The sequence below is a fragment of the Labrus bergylta genome, chromosome 21, assembly GCF_963930695.1.
Source record: "Labrus bergylta chromosome 21, fLabBer1.1, whole genome shotgun sequence".
Lineage (NCBI taxonomy): Eukaryota > Metazoa > Chordata > Actinopteri > Labriformes > Labridae > Labrus > Labrus bergylta.
In genome coordinates this window covers 21,721,263-21,747,661 of record NC_089215.1, presented here as the reverse complement: position 1 = coordinate 21,747,661, position 26,399 = coordinate 21,721,263, and the positions used below count along the sequence as shown (strand labels likewise).

The 26,399-nt window shown below is 39.4% G+C and overlaps 2 protein-coding genes across 6 annotated transcripts in view; one reads left to right on the top strand and one right to left on the bottom strand.

Annotated features, from left to right (window-relative positions):
• mpp2b (MAGUK p55 scaffold protein 2b) overlaps positions 1-17,094 on the top strand; it is a 47,732-nt gene extending 30,638 nt beyond the window's left edge. For both annotated transcript variants that reach the window (XM_020651394.2, XM_020651393.3), the window contains 11 exons: positions 1,329-1,429; positions 7,343-7,495; positions 8,206-8,361; positions 9,618-9,845; positions 13,046-13,177; positions 13,283-13,385; positions 14,330-14,398; positions 14,488-14,649; positions 14,773-14,975; positions 15,402-15,530; positions 16,918-17,094. In XM_020651394.2, coding sequence (XP_020507050.1) covers positions 1,329-1,429; positions 7,343-7,495; positions 8,206-8,361; positions 9,618-9,845; positions 13,046-13,177; positions 13,283-13,385; positions 14,330-14,398; positions 14,488-14,649; positions 14,773-14,975; positions 15,402-15,530; positions 16,918-17,094 — 1,613 coding nt within the window. The remainder of the gene's footprint in view (positions 1-1,328; positions 1,430-7,342; positions 7,496-8,205; positions 8,362-9,617; positions 9,846-13,045; positions 13,178-13,282; positions 13,386-14,329; positions 14,399-14,487; positions 14,650-14,772; positions 14,976-15,401; positions 15,531-16,917) is intronic.
• Positions 16,215-26,048, bottom strand: abi3b (ABI family, member 3b). Of its 4 annotated transcripts, none has more exons than XM_029280677.2 (11): positions 25,575-26,048; positions 24,797-24,964; positions 24,066-24,245; positions 23,838-23,908; positions 21,884-22,890; positions 21,396-21,450; positions 21,078-21,321; positions 20,452-20,996; positions 19,943-20,004; positions 19,622-19,847; positions 16,215-18,683 (listed from the first exon to the last, which is right to left on the bottom strand). In XM_029280677.2, exons 1-5 carry the CDS (start codon positions 25,716-25,718, stop codon positions 22,482-22,484), a joined length of 972 nt encoding a protein of 323 aa, XP_029136510.2. In that variant the 5' UTR covers positions 25,719-26,048; the 3' UTR covers positions 16,215-18,683; positions 19,622-19,847; positions 19,943-20,004; positions 20,452-20,996; positions 21,078-21,321; positions 21,396-21,450; positions 21,884-22,481. The 4 variants fall into 4 exon arrangements, with proteins under 4 accessions (XP_029136510.2, XP_065805702.1, XP_065805701.1 ...); XM_065949630.1 differs by having other exon boundaries at positions 21,078-21,129; XM_065949629.1 differs by lacking the exon at positions 19,622-19,847.
• Between the last annotated feature and the right edge of the window lie 351 nt (positions 26,049-26,399).

Sequence of the window (26,399 nt, the reverse complement as noted above, 5' to 3'; positions counted from 1 at the left end):
TCTGTCACAAAATGAATTATCTGCCCTCTTATTGGACCAATCACGTCTTAATGCTCTATTATGCCCTTATTAGGAAGTGAGAACTGTGATGTGTGTTGTGCACGACGGATACTTGATGGAGCACCAATCTGCCTGTGAAAATTAAAAGCCAGTGTTGTATTTTTAGCTTTGGAAACAAAGGCTTGTTGGGTGAATTACAGCAGACAAATGTTCCCTTTGAGTAAAAAATGCCCTCTCCTCTGACAGTCACGTCTGCTGCTGTGATTTATGCCTGCTGGTAGGTGATATCTTAATGAGTCATATTCAGCGTCATTGGAGATGGTTTTATTACTAGAATGAACCCTCCCTGTTCTTCATCAAAATTGCTGACATCACTGTGCATCAGCTGTTTGATATGTAGTCCTGTTGAGTCATGTCTTTGAGGCATCATGAACTGAAGATATTCTGATCCGTATTTTTCCTTCCCTAATCAGATATATAGATTAGTGTGCTGGCCAAGTGCATTGTAATTGGAACAACTCTAAAACAATAATAAAAAATCGCACCTCAACCTTATAATGTAATTGGTAAATGGACTACTCGAAGCGCTTTTACGCCGCATGGCACCCATTCACACCCTAATGGCATAGGCTGCTATGTCAATTGACCATCAGAAGTAACTTATCCCATTAATACACATTCATACGCCGTCGGCGAAGCAGAAGGAGCAACTTGGGGTTAAGTCTCTTGCCAAAGAACACATTGGACATGTGGCTGCAGGAGCTGGGGATTGAACCCCCGACTCTCTGGTTGAGAGACGACTGAATTCATAAACTGAGCCCCAGCCGCCCCGTGTCTAGATGTCTAGACTTATTCTTCAACTCAAACAATATAATATATTTAGATCTAGGTAAACATTTTTATTTTCTTAGCAACACCAGCAACTGTTGTGGTTAAGCTGCGTAGGGGGGAGAGGGAGGTAAGATGGGGGAAAGATGCTGTCACTCAAAAAGGGACGGGGGGGGGGTGAGTGACAGAGGTGAAATTGCAAGGGAGAGGATGCAATCTAGCTCCCCCCTTCTCCTCCGTCCACTCTTCCTCTCACTTCCCTCCTGCCTCTTTGCATTCAGCCATATTGTGCCAACTACTGTCAAAGTGTTCTCTCTCTCTCTCTCTCTCTCTCTCTCTCTCTCTCTCTCTCTCTCTCTCTCTTTGAGGGGATCTATTCAGTCTGTTTCCTATGGGTAACTGCAGCATATGGAGGAGGATATAGTGAAATAAACTCTTGTCCTTCTGTGTGTGTGTGTGTGTGTGTGTGTGTGTGTGTGTGTGTGTGTGTGTGTTTACAGCCATGCATCAGGCCTTGGACACACTGAGTGACAGCACAAGCTCCACGACAGCCAACGACCTGGACCTCATCTTCCTCAAAGGCATCATGGAGAGCCCAGTGGTGAGAACAACTTTACACTGCATATTTAATATGTGAGGATTATCATATGTGTGTGTGTGACATGCAATGAAGGACTGCTTTTAATTGGACTGTCAGGGGATGGACACACTAATGGATAAGTCGATAAGGAAAGACTTAAACTTAAATCAAACCAAATCACAATTACACCACAACACACAGTATTTAAGTTTGACTAAGGATATTATAACCATGCAAATTTACATTTTGCATGTATTTTGTAAAACATGTGGACATTTGTTGTTACTTAAAAATGTGATTGAATTCCTTCATTTGCATTTTCCTCATTTGGGCTATTTCCCACATTGTCAATGATATGTTATGCCTAACTATCTATCCAGGAATTTGCATGTTATGAGAAATCTTATTTTAATGATGTAGCAGATTGAAACTTAATATTCAGAGCCATTATTACATTTTAGATTCAAATTTCAGCTTACAATAATTATCCTAGAAAGACAGCATAAATTTAGAAACTTTTTTCTGTGGCAGAATGTTCAAATGGAAACATGGGCATTTTGTTTTAAAGTTCAAACTTGTTGAGAACAAAAGAGGTCAAACAGTTGCCTCTACGCTCTACTCTCCACTCTGGGATTTATATAGTATTTCTGATTTTGATTCTGATACCTGATACCTATTACAAAGAAGCCAGTCATGGTATACAATGATGGACATATTATTGATACAAGTTAAGCAGAACATAAGGCTTCTGTGGTTAGTTGTACAAATCACTGTGGGTATCCCCTCAAACTCTGAGAATTAGACTGCAAAGGTTAAAAGGATTAACACAGTTTATTGGATGGTAAAATTATCTTGTTTAGAGTTTGGGTCACTAAAATAAGTGGGAAGGTCTTTCACTTTGAAACCAAAAATGACCTCGATATGTATTTTGCCTTGCAGTTGGCATATACCATAAGGCTGAACTACAAAGAAAATCCATCTTTCTTTTAGAGAATGTAAACATGTCCTGTGTTTCCCAGCTGTCAGTCATTTTAACAAGGCAACACAACATCTCGCCTGCCAATCACAGCAAAAGATTGAAACAGCAGACAGTGAGCAGCACAGTACCCTCAACATTTCTTGACAAACTGACAAGTGCAGTAGCTTCATAAGCCCGTCTGATCGATGAAAAATCAAGGAATGAATTCAACCATTGTTTATAACATATATTTAGTAAGAATAAGCGCAGTGTTTCCCCTAGGTTTACAGTGTTGGGGGGGTGGGGACAAACCGACATGCCGACACGGCGACACGACGACACAAACACAATCTTGGTGTTCATGTGTTACTTTTAATGACAGCTGTCCCTTTCTTTTGGAAAGGTATCCTTAAATGACTTCTTTCCCTGATTTCCGACTCTATACACTATCATATGGCACAAAAAGCCCCCCAAAAAATCTTTAAAAAAAAAAATTATAATCTAACCCAATATAATGGTAGGGGAAACACTGAAGCGTATTATATGAAACATGAACTGCCTGTATTAAATGTGCTTGTGATATTTTCTTATTTCAATTATAGGCCTCTGAATTGAATCAAATCAAATTGTTCAACGACAGATTTGTACTATTAGAAGTTACTATATTGCCGTCTAAAGAATACATTTTTTTTTTTTTTTCGTATTTTTATTAAGAAATCTGTGATTGTCCATTTTAAAATCTGAAATTCAAGAGCACAGAGTGAAATGGGACCACAGCTTTCAGTCAATTCCTGTTTGATAGCAGTCCTACTTTTGGGTCCACATTATGTTGTGTTATAGTAGAGGAAATATGGCACTTGCTGCCTTTTGTAGTTAAATCCTGTAAAAATCAATAACACAGCTAAAGCACTTGTATAACAACAGTCCAGAGGGATTAAAAGGGTTCCCATACTACTACACTTGACAGACATGCATTTGTCTTTTTTGCACAGTTGCTTTATCAGCGAACTAAATACTTTCTCAAATCAAGTTGATTTTTTTTTAAATTTCTGTTGGGCAGTTGCTTAGAAACTGAATTAAAACTCATCTTAGACCGAAAAAAAAATAGCGAGGTAATTCTTAGGCTTTATTCCAACAAAACTCAGACCAAGGTGGTACTTGTCTTCCTCTCAAAAGCATTTTCCCACAAACGGGTTGACAGCAGACCTACAGTAAATTTGGTTTCATGTTGAAACTTTAAACTGTAGTCTGTTTGTTTTATATCTTTGGTTTTTTACCTCTCTGTAGTATTTGATTCGACTTCATTGCTTGCTAATGCTATTTGTTTTACTGATAAATATTAGTGTGTCCAAGCTGAAAAAAGCTAGGAAAATCCATTCAATGGTTTTTACTATGAAACAAAAGGTGTTCCACAAGGATCAATTCTGGGTCCTATTTCATTATGTTAGATACATAAGAAAATTAGGACTATTTTTTGTTTGCAACTCTTCTGCATATAAGCAAGTTTGTACATAAAACTTCCTAGTCCTTCTGCAAAGTCGACCTTACTGTATGTAACAAAATCTCACAAGTTCTCTGTGCTCACATGAAGAAAACTGGTTTTGCCATGGCAAAGTAAAGCTTTTTGAAGTGAAGGAAGAAGCGTGAAATAGTTCAGTAGTGACAGAAAGTCTCCCACTGTGTTTCGTGTTCTTTTCTGTTGCCGAAGTCTTCCACTTCCACTTCCACTACTTCTTGCCAAGAGCAATATTACATAAACCTTTTCAAATCGTGCAAGAGTAGGAAAAGGTCCTTTGCTGTGCGCTGCAAAAGTATGCCAGATAAATAAATAAAGAAACGTGGAAGTCATATCCTGAGATTCCTCCTTTTCTTCTATGCTGTCAAGAGTCATTAGTATGGATTACCACATGTCTCTCTAACATTCACTGTGCACTGTTAGTGTTAGTAGAGCTGCACTGAGGTGGGTGCTGTGGCTGGGAGGTTTCTTTTTGTCCATGGAGATGCATTACTCTGCAAGCAGCTTCTCGGACTCTGGCAAAGGCTGGGGGGTAAAAGGTTGTGCAGACTGGTTCTGTAATTCAGAGGCTGTTCTGTTCAGGAAATGTGGAGATGGACTATCCAGAGGGAGCAGCAGGGAGTACTGCTTCAAAGGCCTCCAATATTTCATAACACAGAGCTTCTTCCCACATTTCTTATCCTGCTCTTGGTTTCCTTTTTGCTACAGACGGATTGATTTCCTATGTATGAGTTAGTTTGTCTGAGGGAGCTCTTGGTGGTACCAGTTTATTGATGAGAGCTCTCATAAGAGATCTGCGGATGCAAGTGCAGAGTAGAAGTGCCTCGCTGAAGGATGTGCAAAGGATGTCCAAGATGATAGCCTCTTGTGACCGCAAGATGGATCTACATATGCTTCACATGGTATTTACTGAGAAAGGAAAGAGAACATTAACAGGACAGAGCAAAGGGTCCACATGTGTATACATATAGTGGATACTTCAGCGAACCGTGATGATTGCAGCACACTCCCTTAAGAATGACAAAAGCCCAGCCATTAATTCTATAATGAATATGAATCATGATTAAGGCCCACAATGAGCAGAAATTGACAACAGCAGCTATTAGCTAGTAGAAGAGCTTCCTCATTTCCAGCTCTGACTTGATGTTTTGCTCTATATTTAACTGAGCAGTTAGGTCTATCGAGGCATTTACGACAGCTAAATAAACCATCTGTTGCTCTTAGACATCAAATCATGACGCTTTTTAGTTCTAACCTTATGACTAAGCCATCACATTATCTCTATTCATTCTTTAATGTGACCCCGTTGACTTCGTAAAATAGTGCCATGAGGCCCACCGAACAATGAATTCTGTTGCATTACAAAACAGCCTCTGCAAAACATTTTAGCTATTATGTGACAAGCGGCCAAATCCTTTATTTATGTCAGCTACTGACATTTAGCTGAAAGTGTGGAAACAGAAATATTGCATAAAAGCTTGTCTTGATCTAAAGTAGCATTTAGAGCCCACATTGGAGTAACAATTCAACTAATTTATTAGTAAGTTGGTTCTTTTATATTGGAGCTGTAGCATATAATTATGTCACATAATCAATCTAAGAAATGCTTCTGTCCAAACTGGTGTACGAGATTGATTACTGATTATTACTTTTGAATTATTAAAATTGCTATTTAATGAGGAATGTGTGACTTTTACTAACAACAACTTTACTAACATCCAGTAAGTAAACTGACTCAGTGAAATCAGTTGATTAACAGCAGTAAATATTTCCTACAATCCATCGCCATAAGCTCATGGTCATAACAAATACCTTCTTTTTTTTTTTTACATCAGTGAGTCAAGCCTGGAATAATCCATTACATTCAGACACCACTAGTTGTGAACAGTGGCAGCAACATAACTGATCGAACACCAGGACATGCCACTTTGCTGTAGTTTAAAGTCATGCAGCATTTTCACTTTGAAGAGACAAGGCTTTTGAGAACTCTAACTACTGTGGAAAGGGAATTTGTAGAGCCACAGAATTCGGTCAAGACTGGTGATACGTATAACTCTTTTATAAGAAATATTATCAAGGATTTAGACATTACTTTCTGAGTATCAACCAACTGTTCAGATGGTCTGTTTTTTTTTTCCTTCTCTTTTGAAAACTTGAGATCGTCTTTTCTAAAGGAAATACTGTCTTAAACTCAGTATGGGATTTTCTGCATGTTAATAAATGTGTATTTTTTTTTGTGCATATGCATTGTGATATTTTTAGTAAGTGCTTTGTGTGATGCAGCTTGGAACCCAAAACAAATGTCCCTGTAGGACAAAAGACTAGATCATCCTGTCTTAACTTAACATCAACTAAAATATACCTAGTATGGCACAATGCTAGAGCACAGTACAAAAACGTGCTTATCTTATTCATGTTTTCTTCCAAAGGGATGTCAAAACAAACATGTGTCCTCAAAAATGTTATTCATTATGTCCACCATGGCTCTAAAATAACTGTAATCATATTGCTCAGTGTTCATGCAGGCATGTTGTATCAGCGCCAGGCTGTGACAGCTCGCTCCATCAGGTTACACAGAATTCTGCCAAAACAGCAAATAAGCAAAAACCTGCTGCTGTATCACTGAACAGGAAAGAGCAAAGAGCTCCCTGTCCTTGGTTTAGTCCTGTGCAGATTTGTCTGCTGTGCTTGTGTCCCTATGCAGACTTAGCTACAAGTGATGGCTTGTGTGCAACACTCTGTACATGCAGACGCTTGTTAATATCTGTTTGTGCGTATGTGTGTTGTTGTATCCTGTCCCTCGATGGGGACTCTTCCTGTCTTCCTGCAAACACACACTGTGGCTGCCAGACAAGTCCCACCAGAGGAATCCTCCGTGGAATTGCCTGACAATGGGGAAAGTTAAAATACAAGCTTGCTCGGGTTGCAGTATCAAGTAGTGCTAGTTTAAAACATAAAATATGCATGATTATATAATGAGACTCTGTAGAATTTCGTTTAAAGGGTTTATAAAGAATGCATGTTTTACTTTGTACTTGCTTAATTATCATACAATATCAGATTAGACGTTTGAGTTGATTCGCAATAATGTGTTTTATTCCTAGTTTTACCGCTACATTTAACAGAAACATCACAATTGAATCGTACAGATCCATCGTCCTGAATCATCCAAAAAGTACCTGATGGAAAAGAACATATTTTTTATTTTTCTAATATTTGTGCCCTGGACCAAAAAGGTGGGATTCATGTTCCATAGCCATGAAACTCTGGCAGAGGAGGAGACAGTAAAAAATAAATCCCCCTTGAAATATTGATGTTTAGCAGCAGCACACCAAAAAGTCCTAGAGTAAAAAGAAAAATTGAAGTTAATTTTCTCTTGGTTATCTTGTTTTTGGAATCTTTTACGGGGAAAAATTTCTAAGTGCAGGCAACATCTAGTTTCATATTAATTATATTCCAGGCCCATGAGCAGTTTGAGGAGCCCAAGCTGGAGGCGGTGAGGGAGAACAATGTAGAGCTGGTCCAGGACATCCTGAAGGAGCTCAGCCCACTCGCACTGAGCAGCCAGGCGGCCGACGAGCTGGTCCGCATCTTGAAGGAGCCTCACTTCCAGGTATGTAGAGCAGCAGGTCTTACATCTCACAGCAGGATGTAACCTTGATTAAAATGCACTCAGGCTAAAAAAAACCTTTGATTACTTTTCAAAGGGACATTCATGCTTAATGATGCATGTTGTCCAAGCATGGATTCCATCGATTTTGGAGCTACAGAAGATTATGTTTCAGTCCATGCATGTGCACCTGTTTTGTGCAGTGTGGCATGATTCTCTCTTGTAGGTGGTCGTAGTGGGAGAAAAGCTGATTTCTCTTTTTTTTTTTTCGAATTTTTTTGTTTTTATTACTTTTTATTGTCATCATGTCTTAACATACAGTACACATATTTTATATTCAACATAAGGATGACAATATTTTACATTTTTATAAGTGGTGTGGTGTTAAAAAGGTTGTGTCCCCCCAGTGATGTTGAAAGTCTAAAAATAACACTTACAACACACTTACAAATGTATTACAGTTGTTTAAAGTAGCGTGAAGTCAAACTGAGGTAGCTTGGATCTGTGTTACATAAATTCATACATTTTTCCCTCCATCAAGGTTTTCTTCCCTATCGCTACGATATTTAACATCTTTAGGAAGGGCAAACAAACACATTAGTTATATAAAATGAAAAAATGAAATGAAATTGTGTATTAAGTGTCAAAGGAGGAAAAAAGAGATTTCTAATTTTTATGGAAGTGTTTGTATCACCCTCTTCCTTTTCTCACAGTCCCTCCTCGAGACCCACGACTCTGTGGCATCCAAAAACTACGAGACTCCTCCCCCCAGCCCCTGTTCCTTCATGGATGCAGCCCTCAACAACCAGCCTGTTCCTCCAGACGCAGTCAGGATGGTGGGAATAAGAAAAGTGTCTGGCGAGCACCTGGTGAGTCTGCTCCACAAAGACACTGTAATCACTGTGGCAGAATAGAGCTCTCCTGTAAAGTGTTAAGAGATAAGAACTCGACAATAAAAAGTATGATTTGTGTTTTGGAGCTGAGAGCACTCTCTGTATAATGAGATATTTCTACGGCATTGTTAAAAAAGAAACGAGTCACATTTATGCTGCAGTGTAGCACTCATTGAGTTTGATTTATCCGAAATGTTGTTCTTGAATAAAGAGGACTCAGTGATACATTTGCCAGGTGATCTATTTTCTCACTTTCTGTCCACAAACTCTGCCAGCCGCCTGTTTAGTTATTCATAGCCCTCCAGAGGGCTTTCTGACTCGTAACTGTGGGTCTGCTGACCACCTCAAGAAAGTGACTGCTGTCACAAAATCCACATTTGATCAGGGCTGAAGAATAGAAGAGAGCCAAAATGGGAGAAAAAAAGCAACAACACATACAGACTGTAAGTGAGAGTAGCCTATTTAGATAATAAAGACATGATAAAGCCAAAGGAGAGATGTAACTAATGGCCACCAGGTGTGATTCTGTCTGGAGGATTTTTTTAAAGAAAATTAGTTATTTTCTTAATGTGATTTTTGTCTCAAATAAAAGATTAAAACCTTCTTCATTAAAGCATTATTTTAATACTGTAAATTATGGTTTCTTTAAGATCAAAATAGAAGACAAAATGAAGATACAAACAAAATGCTTTTGGGCATGGCTTCCTCTGACAACTAACAAAGCAACAATACGTGCCCATCCTCTTCTTTTCTGGATCAAAAAACAAGACTGGTGGCGCAGTGGTTAGTGCGCGCACCCCATGTAAAGAGGCTGTAGACCTCCAAGCAGGCGGCCCAGGTTCAAATCCAACCTGTGGCTCCTTTCCCGCATGTCCTTCCCCACTCTCTCTCTCCCTGATTTCCAACTCTATCCACTGTCCTATCTCTCAATTAAAGGCACAAAAAGCCCAAAAATAAATCTTCAAAAAATATTAAAGTTTGCAACAGCCAAAATACCTAAACAAATTATCTTTACTGCAAAGGGTGAAGTCATGGTTGTTCATTCACTTCATATGTGCCACAAGTTCATCTTTATCTAGACATGAATATCTCCAAATGAACCTGCTGGATTTGTATTTGCAGTAAGCTTCTAGTGCTAAACACTTCTGCATTCTGCAGTTACTAGTCTATTGAACTACTGAGCAGTGGAGGACTGCTGTTAGTAATATTACACTGAACCTGTGTGTGTACAGGGAGTGACGTTTCGAGTAGAGAGCGGTGAGCTGGTGATCGCCAGGATCCTCCACGGCGGCATGATCGACCAGCAGGGTCTGCTCCACGTCGGTGACATCATCAAGGAGGTGAACGGCAAGGAGGTGGGCAACGACCCCAAAGTGCTCCAGGAGATGTTGAAGGAGGCGAGCGGCAGCGTGGTGCTGAAGATCCTGCCCAGCTATCAGGAGCCACACACACCAAGACAGGTATATGGACTTGAGCTTATAAAGCGCTTTTCTAGTCTCCTGACTAGATAAGTGACAAAACGGTAATGTTGGTATTTCAGCCAAGTCTTTTCTAATCTCCCGACTAGAAAAGACTACTCAAAGCGCTTTTTACACCGCATGTCACACGTACATATTCATACACTGATGGTAGTGATCACTATGTAGTATCATCTATCAGAAGTAACTAATCACATTCATACACCACCACTGAAGCAGTGGGAGCAATTCAGGGTTAAGTGTTTTGCCCAAGGACACATCAGACATGTTGCCCAGATGGGGATCGAACCCTCGACCTTCCGGTTGAGAGGCAACGACTCCACCAACTGAGCCACAGCTGCCCGTTGAAGGGGGGGGGGGGGGCTCACTTTTAATCTTTTTCAGTAAAATCCAGTTGTGATCATTACGTCGGAGGTAAAATATTGAACAAACTTTCTGATTACTTTGAAAGGACGCTGTCATTTAATCAGTTAAAGTAAGTAGCACGCTGCATACTCCCTGGCATCCCTCACATGTCTGTAACCTTGTCTGCTCTGCCAAGAATCTTGTATCTCCTTCTACAGAGGTACTTTGTAGATGACATTGGCTGCTTGGCTGAAATACCAACATTACCGTTTTGTCACTTATCCAAATGCAGAGTCATTTTAGGCTCATACATAATGGATCAATAATGGAAGTCTTCTCCAACAAGAGATAAAAAGGAGTGACTCCACAAACAGCTCATGACACTCCAGTCTGACTGAGGTGTTTTTAATGTAGTCTTTGTCTGTCATCGTTGAAAACTCACATCAGAAAGATTATAGGTTTGTTGGAGATCAATATGTTGGAGAGTAGGGTTTTATCACCGCTGTAAAAAAAAAAACAAGTCTTGGTGTAGTGATGGATCTCCCTGGGTTGTACCAGCTAATGAACACCAGCTTTCTAAGAGCCACAGGAGGCCGGTCACACTGAAAATGTGACCCAGTTTACAGTGAGGGTTATCTTTTCAGCGTGATGGGAGGATAGAGCACACCAGTAGATGCTGTATGTACAGCCCGAGCAGTGTGAGGCGGCGCGGGGCTTTGTGACGGATCAGTCTCAGCAGCAGAGAAGAGGAACACTAGAGCCCCGAAGGAGCCGTGCCAAATGAATTCATTACACCAAACAGAAATATACTGGAACATAATCTACAAGAAAGGGATGTAGAGTGGGTTTATGTGCTTGGCTTATTGGCATACGGAAACATATTTGAAGCATATTTTACACAGTTTGCTGATAAACTGATCTTGTTAAAATTGAAAGTGCGAGTTGTGACCCCCCGCTCTAACATCAACTATGATCTTACACCTGCTGTTTTCCTTTAATGTGTTAACCAACAGTCGCTGCTGACCTCTACGACTGTTTCATCTTTGCATCCAACTGAGATGCCGAAGTATATGTAGTCTTAAAAAAACAGACAAACCCCTGACGCTAACACCAGTGGAATGTTAACTCAGGACAAGTTGATTAGTTGCAGTGTAGTGGTGGAAATCCTCGCTAACATAATTTTTTAACTTTTGTGGTCAGCATGATTCCGTCCAGCATCATTATCAGGTAAAAAATGATCAATGAACTTGTCAGTTACTTATGTTTATGTACAACTTCTTCCATTAGCCTCAATTGGGATTCTTACCATTTGCTCCTTTTGCAACTTCAGGCAAGATTACATGCTTAACAAAGGCAGGACCTACAGACTGATCAACAGCTTCCTACCACAAGCTGTTACATTGCTGAACTGATGATCTGGTTAATGCACACTGCTGCACTTCAGGCTTAGCCTTAGTTATAGTTTTAAATTTGAAATATCTCATGGATTATAGTCACTAGCACCTCATTCACAGGCTGTTATGTACATTTTACATGGAGAACAATGGGATGTGTGCCTGTGCGTGTGTGTGTGTATTCTAATTGTGTCTTATTTATTTTATTTTATTTTATTTTTTTGGATCCTGATGATGAGAAACGCTCTCTCATTTTGCTTGCACTACTGTTGTATGTACAACTAAATGACAATAAAGCTTGAAATGAAATAATCCAACCTTTATTTATACAGTACTATTTAAAATTCAAGTTGCAAAGTGCTTCACTAAGTCAGCCAGATCAATCAGGCAGGTCATACAAACAGAGGGGGGTGAGGATAAAAAAACAAATACTATAAAATGTGTAAAAATCACTTTTAAAAAAAGATGATACAAAAAAAGAAGTTCAATTGGAAAAATTAACTGAGATGCAAGCAAAAAACACTGCACCTGAAACAACAGCCAATCTGGCAGAAATACTCTAAAATTGCATGCATGTTAAAAACTTTATATCCTTCCATTTCTACTGGTTATTCACCGAGAGGAGTAAGTCACAGCTCTTTCTAACATTTTTTAAAGACTAAATTGTCCCAAGACCTTCCGCTTTGTGCGACCAGAGTTCAAGTGTTTTCATTTTCTGTGGCGTCGTCTCCAGATATCAAAGTGTCTGCTTATACACTGAGTAGTGTGTGTCTGTCAGAGAAGTTAAAGAATGATTCAGTTGTGTTGACGCTGTAAGAGTTGTGTAAGTGGAGATTGTACTTTGGAGGAGTTGTGGTGACAGTGAGAGGTGTTCTCAAAAGTTCTGTGTGTGTGTGTGTGTGTGTGTGTGTGTGTGTGTGTGTGTGTGTGTGTGTGTGTGTGTGTGTGTGTGTGTGTGTGTGTGTGTGTGTGTGTGTGTGTGTGTGTGTGTGTGTGTGTGTGTGTGTGTGTGTGTGTGTGTGTGTGTGTGTGTGTGTGTGTGTGTGTGTGTGTGTGTCCGTCCTGTTTCCTTACAGGGGAATGACACACACACAAACATGCAGTCTTTTTTTTTTTACGTCCATGCAAGAATGAGCGTCAGTAGGGGGAAGGGGATAGTTGCCATGACTACACATTTTGGCTATCTCTCTCTCTCCTCTCTCTTTCTCTTTCTCTCTTTTTTGTATTTTATATTTTTTTTATATTTTATACTTAAGTGCTCAAGGTTGTTCTGTCGTGATTGACATTTACTCACCCCATCCATCAATAACCCTGTACTTTCCATACACCACAGCCCCAGGCAGCATAGGTACACATTCCCAGCCTGTTTCTTCAACTTAATGCATATTTGTCTGAAATGTAACTAACATTTTCCCTTCTTCCCATGTCTTTTTTTTCCTTTAGGCCTTTGTAAAGTGTCACTTTGACTACGATCCATCCCATGATAACCTGATTCCCTGTAAGGAAGCAGGGCTGAGCTTCAACAGTGGCAACATTCTGCAGATTTTCAACCAAGAGGACCTCAACTGGTGGCAGGTGTGCTCACCCTCCAGCACATACTCGAAACATATTCAACATTTTTTTAAGGTCTTTGTCATGTTGGCTCATCCTTCTGTGTGTGTGCATGTTTCCCCCTCACAGGCCTGTCACATAGAGGGGGGCAGTGCAGGTCTCATACCGAGCCAGCTGCTGGAGGAGAAGAGGAAAGCGTTTGTGAAGAGAGATCTGGAGCTTGCTACTACAGGTACACACTCGGCAGCAGCACCTCTCATTATGCAGATTCAACACAGGCTCCTCACCTCACAAAGACAACATCTGTTCCTCTCCATATCATACAAGCACCCCCCCCCCTTCCCCTCTACAGTCTGTCAGTGAGCGCCCAAGAGCTAGTAATGAGCAACTGCGTGACTCAGGCGCCCAGATCCAATCTGCTGGTTATGAAGCTACAGGGGCTGCCATTCACAAACTGAAGGATAAGACCCCTGATCAATAATCATTGCTACTCTTATGAGTGAATAAGAGGCTGTTTTCTGCTAGACATATCTGGTTCCTCAGGAGCAGCGAAACAGATGGTGAGTCAGGGCTGCATGCCCTTCACTTCAGGAGGAGAGGAAGGTGACGGCACAAATGTTCTGCCCTTGAAGCCTGTGGAGGACACATCTGTCTGCTGCCACGTCTTACACATAAACAGAGAGCATGATTTGAATACATAAATGAACGGCTTATTATTGGATGATTCTGGAGGTCCAAAAATTGAATTCAGATATTAATCAGAGAAATACTTAGCATTTAGTGACCTGGCTGCAACAATTCTTGTTGAGCCAACTTGAAGAGTTTAATCAGACATGAAATAGATAACTTAGCTCATCTTTGCTTCCAGGATCGCCTTCATGTTTGTGCAAAGACAATATTCTCCCTCAGAGCAGATTGTCTAGTCACAGGTGTTTTTTTAGCAGCAGACTTGGTTGCACATTGCAGTGTTGGTGCACAGTGCCCCTTAGTGGTGCTGCCTCCCTATAACCGTCTTAAGATGTTGGATTTATGACCTGGCAGTGCTTTCAGAGACACTTCACCTTCTTAGTGCATCGTTTGAACACAGGCTTTGTTGAAGTGGCTGGCAGAGACATGCGCCAAGGTTGAAAGTTTTTTTTTTATCCTTTTAGTGTGTGTTTTTTTTGTCCATCTCAGGTCCTCTTTGTGCAGGAATGGGGGGCAAGAAGAAGAAAAAGATGATGTATTTGACGACCAAGAATGCAGGTACCCAAAAACACACCACACAACGTCACATTCTTTTGCTTTCAAACTAAATGTTCATTCAATTCTCATCATGGTTATTCTCTGACCAGAATTTGATCGGCACGAGTTGAGGATATACGAAGAGGTCGCCAAAGTCCCGCCCTTCAGGAGGAAGACGCTCGTTCTGATTGGTGCGCAGGGTGTTGGTCGTCGAAGTCTGAAAAACAAGCTGCTGGTGTCGGATTCCCAGAGATATGGAACCACCATCCCCTGTGAGTGCAGCAATCCATGATTACTACACACTCTTATACCAAATCCATCTGGCGGTGTCATATTTTACCCTTCTGTGTTTAAACTGTTGAATTGATTTAAATGTGCCTGTTTTCACCCTTCAGTCACCTCCAGAAAACCAAAGGTGGATGAGCGGGACGGCCAGATGTACTCCTTCATGACCCGCAGCGAAATGGAGTGCGACATAAAAAATGCTCGTTTCTTGGAGCACGGGGAGTACGACGGTAACCTGTACGGCACTAAGATCAACTCCATACACGAGGTGATAGAAACAGGAAAGATCTGCATCCTGGACGTTAACCCACAGGTATAGGAAGCTCATATGTGAATGACGTTCTTTCATTTTCCCTCTCCTACATATCGTGCCCCCTTTTCCTCCTAACTTTGGATCTGTTATTTCTCACCTTTTTCCAATTCAAATGACTCAAGTTCAAGAATTCACATTTCTAACCAATTATGCCGAGCTAGATGCTGCTCAAGTATTACCAGGCAGAGCACATCATCAATATTTATCAAAAAAGGATCTCTTAATGATCTATATTACACGCTGGAAACACTCAGCTAATCTTATTTACACACATTAGCTTGATACAGTTTTCCGAGGGAGATACTGCAGTTGCATTTTAATCACATTCTCAGTTTATAATTATATGCTGGTTTTCCTACATTTGCATTTCTTGCAGCTCAGTGATGCGGTGATTTTAAAAAACACAGTGTTTTTTTTCTTCTGCAGGCTCTCAAAGTGCTGAGGACGTCGGAGTTCCTGCCCTATGTTGTGTTCATTGAAGCTCCAGATTTTGAGGTTCTCAAAGCTATGAATAGGTCAGCTATTGAGTCAGGCGTGGTCACCAAACAGTTAACGGTGAGTGTGTGTTACATGGCCATTTTGCTATCAATCTCTTAACAGTGAAAAATAGACTTGGGCATAAACACAGTTTTCTGCCAAACGTCTGACAGTCAGGTTATTTAACATGAAGTATTGCTGGCTTTCTGGTTTAGTGCTTGTTTAAATGTTTAATCAAACAGGGTTAGTCTTTTTATTTTGATGAGAGGGTGGATGTAAACTTCTTTGCTTTAAAAATAATTATATTATATATTAGAGATTATATTAGCTTTCACATTGTTTCTACATTTAGAATACATTTCGGTCCTAAAAACTCACCTCTTCATCACTGACTCTCATCCTCTTCCCTCGACACTACTTCTATGTTGTATTGTTCTCTTAGTCTTTGTTTTGTTTTTTGTTGTTTCCTGTCAAAGCGTCTTTGAGTATTTAGAAAAGCGCTATATAAATCTAATTTATTATTATTATTTATCTGCTATTGTTCATGTTTTACAGAAAACCTGTTTCGAAACATGTTTCTTCTGAATCCAAAATGAATCCCAAATGTTTTTTTACAACTAAATTGGCAGCAAAAAATCAGAGCGTAGCGGATAGCTAGCTGAAGCTTCTTGTGGATGCATCAGAGTAGTGTGATGCATGGCCATCATAACCAGACCTCTGTCCAATTATTAAATGTACACAGGCTAGATAAGAATGCATGGCTTTCATACAAAAACTTTTTTAATGTGTTGCAAAGAAGTCACTTTGCCATGTGTTATAAGCTTAACAATGAAATTGCGATTAATCGAGCAGTTCTACTTTGCCTTCACCTTTATAACTCCCTGCAGGCATCCAATCAATTACAAAAATGCCATGCCCTGGAGTATCCCCTATTAATCCCCTCCTTACTCTAAATCAGTCCATCAGTAACTTATTTAACTGTATTGGAAAAGAAAGTGAGAAGCAGGGCAATTTTTTCTCATACACTTTTTGCAACATGTAGAGACGACCCCCCCCCCCCCCCTTCTGAATGTTAAGAAAAGCAATGAATTATAGCTATGAGATTATTTTAAAAATGTAACATTGTAGCATTTAAGTAACAATGATAGAATTTAACGGAGAAATACTTAAGATGGAAAAAACAAGTGTGAACAGGCTTCCAATGTCAGTGCTGCTTTAAGAATCCACCAAACAGTTTCATGTTGTTCTCTTAAATAGTTTTCACATTAAGCTCATTAGTAATGTAATGTGTTTGATTTACTCAGCATAAAAGAACGCTAACAAGAAAGTTGCATTTCTTCTGTTTAAATGATGCAAACTCATTTGAGATCAGTGTTGACTCGGTCCTTCCATCCAGGTCATTTTCTTGTTATTGCATTTGAAGCATCCTAAATTGAATCACAATCATGCTCATCTCTCTCCACAGGACTCTGAACTTAAGCGGACAGTGGACGAGAGCGAGCGCATTAAGCGGGCTTATGGACATTACTTTGACCTGTGCATCGTAAACGACGGCCTTGAGGCAGCATTCAGAAGTCTTCGTTTGGCGCTGGACAAACTGTTGACGGAGCAGCAGTGGGTGCCTGTCAGCTGGGTGTTCTAAGAGTCGACAAAAAGGGTCACAGTTAAGGTGGACGATTAAATACTGGTAGCTCCAGAGGGGCTTTCTCCATGCAGTTAATGTCCGTGGACGTCTGTAGTGAAAGGCCGAGAGTCATGATTCAGTGCAAATGACCAGCCTCATGTAGAGCGTTTTTGTACAAACTTAGTGTTCCTCTGTTGAGCTTGTATTTTATTTTGAAATTATTTTATAGATATGTGTTGAGAAGGATTCAGAGTCCATTCTGAGGTTTAGTGCAAAAGTGTGAGTGAGCGTGTGTAAGTTCTAATAATGTGAACGTAGACTTAGAAAAGAAAAGAATATATTTGGCAGGTAACAGTGCTCTATGAAGGTTGTCTTTAAAGCATATTAAACTTTTTAGCCTTTCCTACTTTATGTAGTGTAATGTTTACATTTGACTGGTAGGTTAAAAGGAAGAAACCAAATGTCCTATTTGTATCAAATCCTCTATTTTACCATTTAATCATACAGTATGATTGTATGTGCTTTATCTTGTATGACTCCACTTATTTCAAAACTGAACAGCAATAGATAATTTTGAACTGAAACATATACATGATGCAATACATGTACGCACACACAATCGAATGAATCGGAAAATAACGTAACACAATGAGAGTAGTGGAAAACTAATGTTTTGCATTCATCTTGAAGTCTAAAATTTGTTTTTGTTCCATTTTTATGTTGATTATTTGATGTCTTTTTGCTGGTGTTGTTAGTTGGACATCGAGAGGATCAATTGAATGGATCAAAATGTCGTATGGCTGCCCACTTGGTTCTTTTGAAGTTGTGTTTGTAGCACTGAGAACATTTAAACTCTCAAAGGAAAACAATAAAAAAAAGCAGTAGCAGCCTGCAGTATGCACTGATTGTATAATGAAAGCATATTCTGTTTTAATACAGGTTGGACCAGTGATAAAAGTTTTTTTTTTTTTTTGTCATTTTTGGATGTAAAATATTTATCAGTGGCTTCAAGTTCAGACTTACTTTTGCCTTAACATAGATTGAAAGCCAAGGAAACACTCCATCACTGTTCCTTCATAGAAATATACAAACGCTGGTAACTTCTTTAATTTTTAACTCTATTTTCCCTCAACTTGTACGTACTGTATTGTAATAAAGAGAATATAGCCTAACATAGAAATACCTGGTGCTTTGAAGATGCAGCCGCTGAGTTAGATGAAGTTGAACAGCTACACTGTAGTTTGATGCTCACAAAAAAAATGTATTAAAATTGAAAATGTTGAGAACATTGCTTCACTGTCTACTGTTAATATTAATACAAATTATTTCACAAGTTAAAATTACAAAATTATATGAAATAAATTATAATACTATCTTTTTATACAGAAAAAAAAACACAAGGCGAGTCTTCAGTTAAAATTAAGTGGAGCCTGAAGGTCCCTGATGTAGCCTCTTTATCTTAAGTGTGGGTGGTTGTGGGTGCTGGGTGAGGAGGATGATGGAGGTTGATGCATCCAGTGATGAGGTGCCAGAGGCAGCGTTATCGGATACATCTCGTAGGCGGGTGGTGGGCCTCCTGGCCAAACGCTGGTTAGCTTGGGGTCGAACTGCAGGAAGTTGAGATAAAATTAGCCTGCAGTAACACTGTGTAAAACTAGAAATGACAGTGTTTTACACTGTGAAACAATCTTAAAACCTTATAATAACAGACAAACACGCCTTTGGCTTTATCTCAAGACTAAAAAAAAACCAATAAATATTCACTTTTATAAAACATAGCTATTTTGTCATATACGCTTCAATACAATTTGTACTGTGTGGTGAATATAAAACTACTGCTAGCAAACATTTAGCCTAGCACAAAGACACAAAACAGCAAGACAAGGTCACTCCAAGGCTGAAAGAGGCCAAATGGCATTCTGTAAAACCTGAAAACTTTTCACTGGTTTGTGTATAGATAACAAAAATACATGTAACCTATACGTTTGTTAGCTTTAGCAATGCACTGTGGTTCCAGGCGCAGTTTGTACAGAATTAATCGAAATATAACAAGCTGACAAGTTGACAAGTTGACGAGGGAACTTTTGCTACGCTAGTCGATTCTTATCTCTTTTGACCAAACAAATCTAGCAGTTTGCCTGTAGTCAGTCTTCATGTTTAGCTAACTTAAGTGGCTTTTAGCTTTAGCTTCATATTTAGTAGGCCTACGCTGACATGAGTATCAAATCTTCTCCTATAATTCAAGAAAAAAAAGCAAATTCCCCAAAATGTCAGAGTATCCATCAAACAGCTCATATGTAATGTATTAAAGACTTTTTCAATAGGAATAAAAAATATTGATTTGAGTATCATCCACTTATTAAACCTGATTTTTAAACCTAAATCTTATTAAAAGATTGCTCTGCCAGAACTATTTTTTGAGACTGTCCAAATATTTTAACTTTTTAAAGAAGCTCTGTTTCAATTGCTGGTTGTTTAAATGTGTGAGTTTAGATCTATCTTAACAGTCTTTTGTAGTGAGTGACTGTTTTTAGGGCACACATACCAGTGAGTATGGAGGAGGGTGATCCACGGTGCTGTACCGAGGGGGAAATCTGTCGTAATGTCTGTTCTCTTCTGGGTGATCATCAGACAAAGATATTGAATGCACTACTGAAGATGTGTCATCTTGCCTTGTTGCTATTGTGACATCATATGCTGCTCTTTTCTTTTTTGCGTGCAGATAGAAACAAAGAAGAACCACAGCTATGGACACCACCAAGACCGGTAATCTAGACACACATGTCCATCAATTAAGACTTGACCATTATTTCTTTATAGAACAATTTTTCTTCTTAAAGGAAAATTTGTTAACTTGACTACTTACAAATACTGAAAGATATTGACTACCACACTCATGGCTGGAAATATGTCAACCTGCTGACATAACTGTGAGAGGAGAAAAGAGACATACAGTACATTAAGTGTCGCAGACAATAATTTTAAAATTAAGAAATGTACTTCCACTAACCGAGTGAACAATGATGACGTGTTTATGAGACTAAGTGTGCTAAATGTGCAATTACAGGGTTGTAACCTAAATTGACCCTGCAGTGTTTCAGTAACAATGTTTTTTTTAGATACACACAATTGAGTATAATGAACTTTAAACACTCATATACAAAGTTTAAATTACATGTCAGAAGCTAAGAAGTTCTACAACAGCCTGTTTGACTTTACACCATGTTTAACAACTGACAGTGGACCTTCATCCTATAAATCTGTCGCTCTTTACAATAAAAGGTTTAATCATACAGTTCTAATATACTTTACCCTTATAGCAAATAATTAAGAAGATCACTTTTATTATTATCGTACATTGGGATTAGCTCTTACCTTTGTTTAAGAATCAAAACTCTTCAGAAACTGACCTGTAGGTTGCTATCAAAGGATAATGTGTCACTTGGGGAGGAACACAACTTGAAGAGCTTTTATAGCATTACTGTCTTTTTTAAAGACACAGGACTGAAAGGTGTGCCGTGTGTTTTGTTTTTAGTGTCATTTTAATGACTTAATGCATTTTTATTTTTAAGTAAACAATACTGCAGGAAAACCATTAACAATGGTATTCATCAGGGGTCCATCTTAAGACCACTTTTGCAGTGTTTGTTCTAGTGGTGTACAAACAAACAAAAAAGATTTGAAGCACAATTTTTATTTTAACACAACGCAATGTTTTCCCCCATGCACAATCTGAATTTGTAGACCGGTTTAAAAGATCCTTTGGATTCCTCAGATTTTCACTGGGGAAAAGTTCAGTGTTGTCGGACTAAATGCCATTTAAAAACGGAGGAGGAAGAGGAAGAGGATCACTGGTGCTCTGAGTAAGCTGGAGGGTCTGTGTATGAGGCTGTGGAGTCCAGATAAGATGTTCTTTCAAGCTAGAGAAGAGAAAAGTATAAATTTAATTCTGTTAACTAACACAGTATCTTTTTATGAATGTGACTACAGCTGTGCTGTACCCAGTATGGAGGAGGTGGAGTCACACTTCTTGAGCAGTATATGGGAGGATCTCTGTAAGGAGGTTGAACATATGATTCATATACATCCATTACTTCCTCGTCCCCCCGCTGTTCATAAAAAGGAATGATGTAAACAGATGGAGAAATTGTCGTCCTCAGGGGCCAGCCTTCTGCTTCTCTTCGTTGGTTTGCAAAATAACAACATAAAATCCATAAAACGATACCAAAAACCAACAGGGGGATCCTGAAACAAAGCACAGCTCAGCATTTATACAGTGAGGTATGCAGTGATCAAAATGACCTATAATGATTACTTACTCAAACACAGGAAAATAAAAGCCCATGGTAATGTTTCTTCTGTCAGCTTTAACACCTAGAGAAAATGAAAAAATGGACTGACCTTATCTTCAACATTAAGATTGTGATTATATTTTACTGTTTGCTATTTTATGTTTTGTTTTGCAATACAGTCTTACATGGGAAGTGCAAAGGTAGCTCATAACCTCGCAAGTCCTTAAAACACACCCATTAAAGGGAATGTCTCTGAAGCTAAAATACTAATGCATGAGTGTAAGCTGCACAATCAAAGTAGTATCACAGATCAGATTGTGTATGCACTTGATCTCGACTTTCTTTTTACACAACACAACAGTTCAAAGTTAAAGCTGTATAGCTTAAGCAACTTTTTTTTTTTTTAAATAAACATCACCAGTTGTTATTCTAGCGACAGTTCTAACTGAACAGTCAAATATAAACCAGAAAAGAAAATATCTTTAGATAGATTTTAATGCTGAAATAAAGCTTACCTTCAAGTACAAGCCATGAACTGCAGGTCAGAGTGTTGACATGAAATGGACATTTTTATAGCCTCATTGGACTGTTTAAAGTAGTGGAGCTCGGTGAGGTGAAGAAAACACGTTATTCCCACTGACACTGGCAGACTGACCTACAGTTCTGAAATAAGAGCCAATAGCTGATTAAGAAACATTGATAACATAATAAAGAAGGGCGATGACTTTGCAGGAAAAAAACGAGGATACCAGGGAAACACAAGAGTCAGCATGAGTCTGAGGAATGCAGACAAGGATTTGTTGAAACACGTTGGAGGAATTCCTGCTGCCAAAATGTTTCTCTTTGAGGAGGATTTTCTCTCACTTGAAGCTCAGATTGTGCAATCCAACATGGATGAAACAGTTCAAGGTTAGACCACTACGCACTTTTTTTTTAGCTTTTATTCAACCTCAATGATCTCACAAAAGGTCTGAAAATGCATCACATGACATTTCACGCATGCATCTAATGGTTAAACCCTGCATGTGTCTAAGCACAATGCACTCAATGTTAACTGCACTTTATACAAAAACAATTCTGAAGGAAAGAAATATCATGCTCCACCAAAGTGAACTAAAATGGAGGAGGTGGAGGGGCGGGTGGCACATAAGCAGAGTTGCCCATTTGAGGGGGTGGTGGAGGAGGAGGAGGAGGAGGTGGAGCAGCTCCTGAAAAAAGTTGGGCTGGTGGGGGAGGTGGAGGAGGAAGACCAGCACCTCCTGTGAAAGAAGGAGGAGGTGGAGCAGGAGGAGGTAGAGCGGCGCCCCCTGCTACAGCTGGAGGAGGTGGTGGAGATGGGTACATGCCATTTGAGGGAGAGTTTGGCTGTGGCGGAGGGGGTGGGGGTAAACATGTGGGTGAAGGCATATTGGGGTCCCAGTCGGAAGAAGGGGGTGGGGGAGGCAGGCTGTCGTTGGTGGGGTTGGAGATGGTTTGGAAGGTGGGGACTGATGGTGGAGGCACAGCGATGCCTAAACTGGATCTGGAAGAACAAAAGAAAACCAAGTTTGAACCAGTTTGTACTCCAGGATGTTCCGACTGAATAAAGAATGGATACCCATGTCAAAGCCAAAATTATGCCCCCAGCCCCCGGCATCTAGCTGCAGTATGAACCCTGCCTCCTCTGTGTTCACAGATAGGACATGGGTCAAAACTTTGAAAGCAAGACACATGACTGATCAAGTTTTATGAGACCCGGTTTCATTGTTATAGTTAGATATTGTCATGCCATTTTGTGTTCAAGTCATAATTTTTCTGAGAATTGTCCTTTGAATTAGTTATTTGATGTCATGATTGACAGCTCTGTTAACAAATGTGTCTCCTGCAGCGCAGAGTACAGCGTTTTTTCTTAATGAGCCATTACCTTTCTGTTGTTTAAGTGGTTTAAATGACTGAAAGTTTCCACTCTGTGGGAATGTTTTATAAACAATTTGAATTGTGTGTGAAATTAACATTTAGTTCTCCATATTGTACAGACTGCATGTAAACGAAAAAACATGTATCTTGGCCATCCCATGAATAAACTGCTCTTAGTCTTATTAAGGCAAAGTGGCGATATTAGACACCACTTATCTGTTTTCTATAGTTTTGATCATATTGAGCCAAATTTGAGAGCTCGCTGTAGTCTCATTTATTCTTCTAGATAAGATCTTGATATGAGACAACTGTAATAAATATAAGAGACCTCACACAGGGCTCACTGTTTTGAGACAACAAAAGCTCTTTGTGGTCCTGACTAGTGCTCATTTTTTTGTCTTGGAGACATATTTGAGACATAAACAAGATCTTAAATTTACTTTGTTATGGGATTGCAGGTGAAGTTTGGGCAGCAAGACCTTCCCCGTTGAAAGATTTGCACACTGGAGCAAAGTAATTGTTTATTTTTTGTTTATCATAAAAAAAGAGTGAAGTTGGAGTTTGTCTACATACACAGGGAAGTCGGATGTGCTTTGTATGCTCTCTGTGGTATCTGCTCTCTTCCTAAACGTCTGCTCGGTGAACTGTGGGTAGAAATAAATAAATGTTAAAAAACATAGAAGATCTCTATCCAGCAGTCAGCAATGGTGGATGTCACTCTCACATTTTCTGTACCTCTTTTATTTATTGGTAATAATGCCAACTATGTGTACTCTGTCTTAAATGAAGCATCCAGTTTACCATAAAACAGTGTCCAATGGGGTCCAGGATGGAGTATGAAATGGGCACTCTTTGATAGCTTTTCATTGGCTCCTTGCCTGAGGTTGGTGGGGTCAAAAGCTTGGAACAACTCTTGGTTTTGGGAGTAGTAAAAGTACCGATCTCTCTCCTGGCAACCTTCTCAAAGTGGATCGCTGCAGCCTGGATCAGAGAACAATGTAATACAGAAGCAATCCATTTTCAATTCCTTGTTTCCATCAAAGAATATCTCTCAAAGATGTGGCAGCAACAAAGCAAAAAAGAGCCTAGAAACCAAAACAGACTACAGGTTGAGGCACAAAAAGTGACCTGCAGGAGAAATGAACACACCAACTTGCATGCTTCTTTGTAACCAAATAAAGAACCAGGTTTGTACTGGAAGAAACACAACATCAATAGTCTTGATATTTTTAAATCTGCAGGTCACACCGTTTTTTGCTAAGACAAATGCAGTTCACCAATGCAATAGAAAAAAGTAAAATGTACAAACATAGATGGAAAACAAAATAGTGTTTTTTTTTTTTTTTTATGTAAACACAAAAGTTTAGGATCTTAAATGATTATTATTTATCGACAACCAGAAACACAATGTTTAGCCTATTGCCTACAGAAAGGACTTGATGAAATACGTCTAAGGATACCAGATACTACCACCACCCCATCACTTTCTTGTGCAGATCTCAGCTGTGATTCAGGTGAAAGGTGCTCCTCACCAGCGACAGCATGTTAACAGAGGACTCCACATCTTTGACCTGCATGGCCTGAGAGTCCAGCAGCCTCAGCAGGGTGCAGGCCAGGCTGTTGATCTGATATGTCACACTGGCCAGAGATTGGGCAACTAATGCTTTGGCCTCTTCCATAGCCTTGGTGGGATCATCTGCCTGCAGGTTTTTTTTAACAGGATAAAAAAATACGTTTTAAAATGAGATAAGGAAAAACAATTCCAATTTTGGTTATAAAAAGTAATAATAGCATACGTCGTTCAAAGCTATAATAGCCTATCAGACATTTCCAAAGAAAAAAAGGAAATGGAGCCTATACTTTTTCAAAATACTAACGATATTTGAATAATATGGAATAATAATATAGGCTATTAGTAGGCCTATTAAAAGGCTTATATTGCAGAGTTACAATTGTATAGACCTACTTCACATTATAAAGGTGTAAGATGTACATTTTCAACTTGAGAGTTTGTCACATAAATTAGACATGGCTAAAAAGTTTCACAAAAGCATATTCTTGAAATGATATATAAGGCATATAAGTAAGCCAACGGGTAACAAAAAGCACGGCTATAATACTCTCATTAAGTTCCTTAAAATATGCATTTCTGTAGCCTAGCCTACTTAAGAAGTCAAAATGTACTTCGTTACATCCCAAATGTGGTTAAATGAGGTCATAGAACAATTCAATGAATTGTCCATTACATGTGATGTCATTGGTGTTTAAAAAATTATATATATAGGCTATATATTTTCAAATATGACTTACCTGAAGGTAATTGTTCTCGCAGTAATCCGCCACTTTAAGGAGGTTGCTGTAATTATCAACGAGACCATTCCTTGCAGCAGGCGCCTCTTGAAATATCTGATTAATAACTTCAGAAAACTTCTTTCGCTCCGTCATTTCTCCCATTTTGCACTTTAAACTTCTGCTTAAGCTGTCCGAGGAGGATGCTAAAGGTTTTTTTTTTGGCAGTCAGTCAGTCGAGGCAGAGAGGGGTTTGGTCGGTGGGGAACGCGGAATTAACCTCAGGGGAAACATTTTCTCTGTCAGAGCAGCTGGTCGTGAGGGCAGGGCGTAACATCTGTTTCTTTAAAGGGGTATGGTGTACGTTATATGTTATCATGAGTAATTTTAAAATAAGATAGAATATAACATATATTATTAAATATACATAACATACTGGGTGTTTAAAATGTCTCATGAACTACTTGTGTTACCTACATAATCCACTAGAGGGCAGTGCAGTCAAGGGGGAAAAAGTGCCTTTCCCATTAAAGTCTGTAATTGAGCTGATGCTACTTGTATCCTGCATTGAGGGTGACTTTGGGTGCCTTTGGGTGCATCCGAATTGTCCCTCCTATCTCCTTTCACTATCCACTTTACCTTAACCCCGGAAGCAGTTAAGTGGCGGCCATGGTAAGAGCCGTTGGAATTCTCTAAAAGTTAAGGAAAGGTGGGTCAATGCTTCCTTTATAACCTCCTTTAGCATAGGATACACTGGACCATCCTTTACCAAAGGAGATGAGATTTGACGCCCCACAATTCCTTTCGGCCGCAACATTTAAAGCGACTCGCGCATCCGACTGTTCA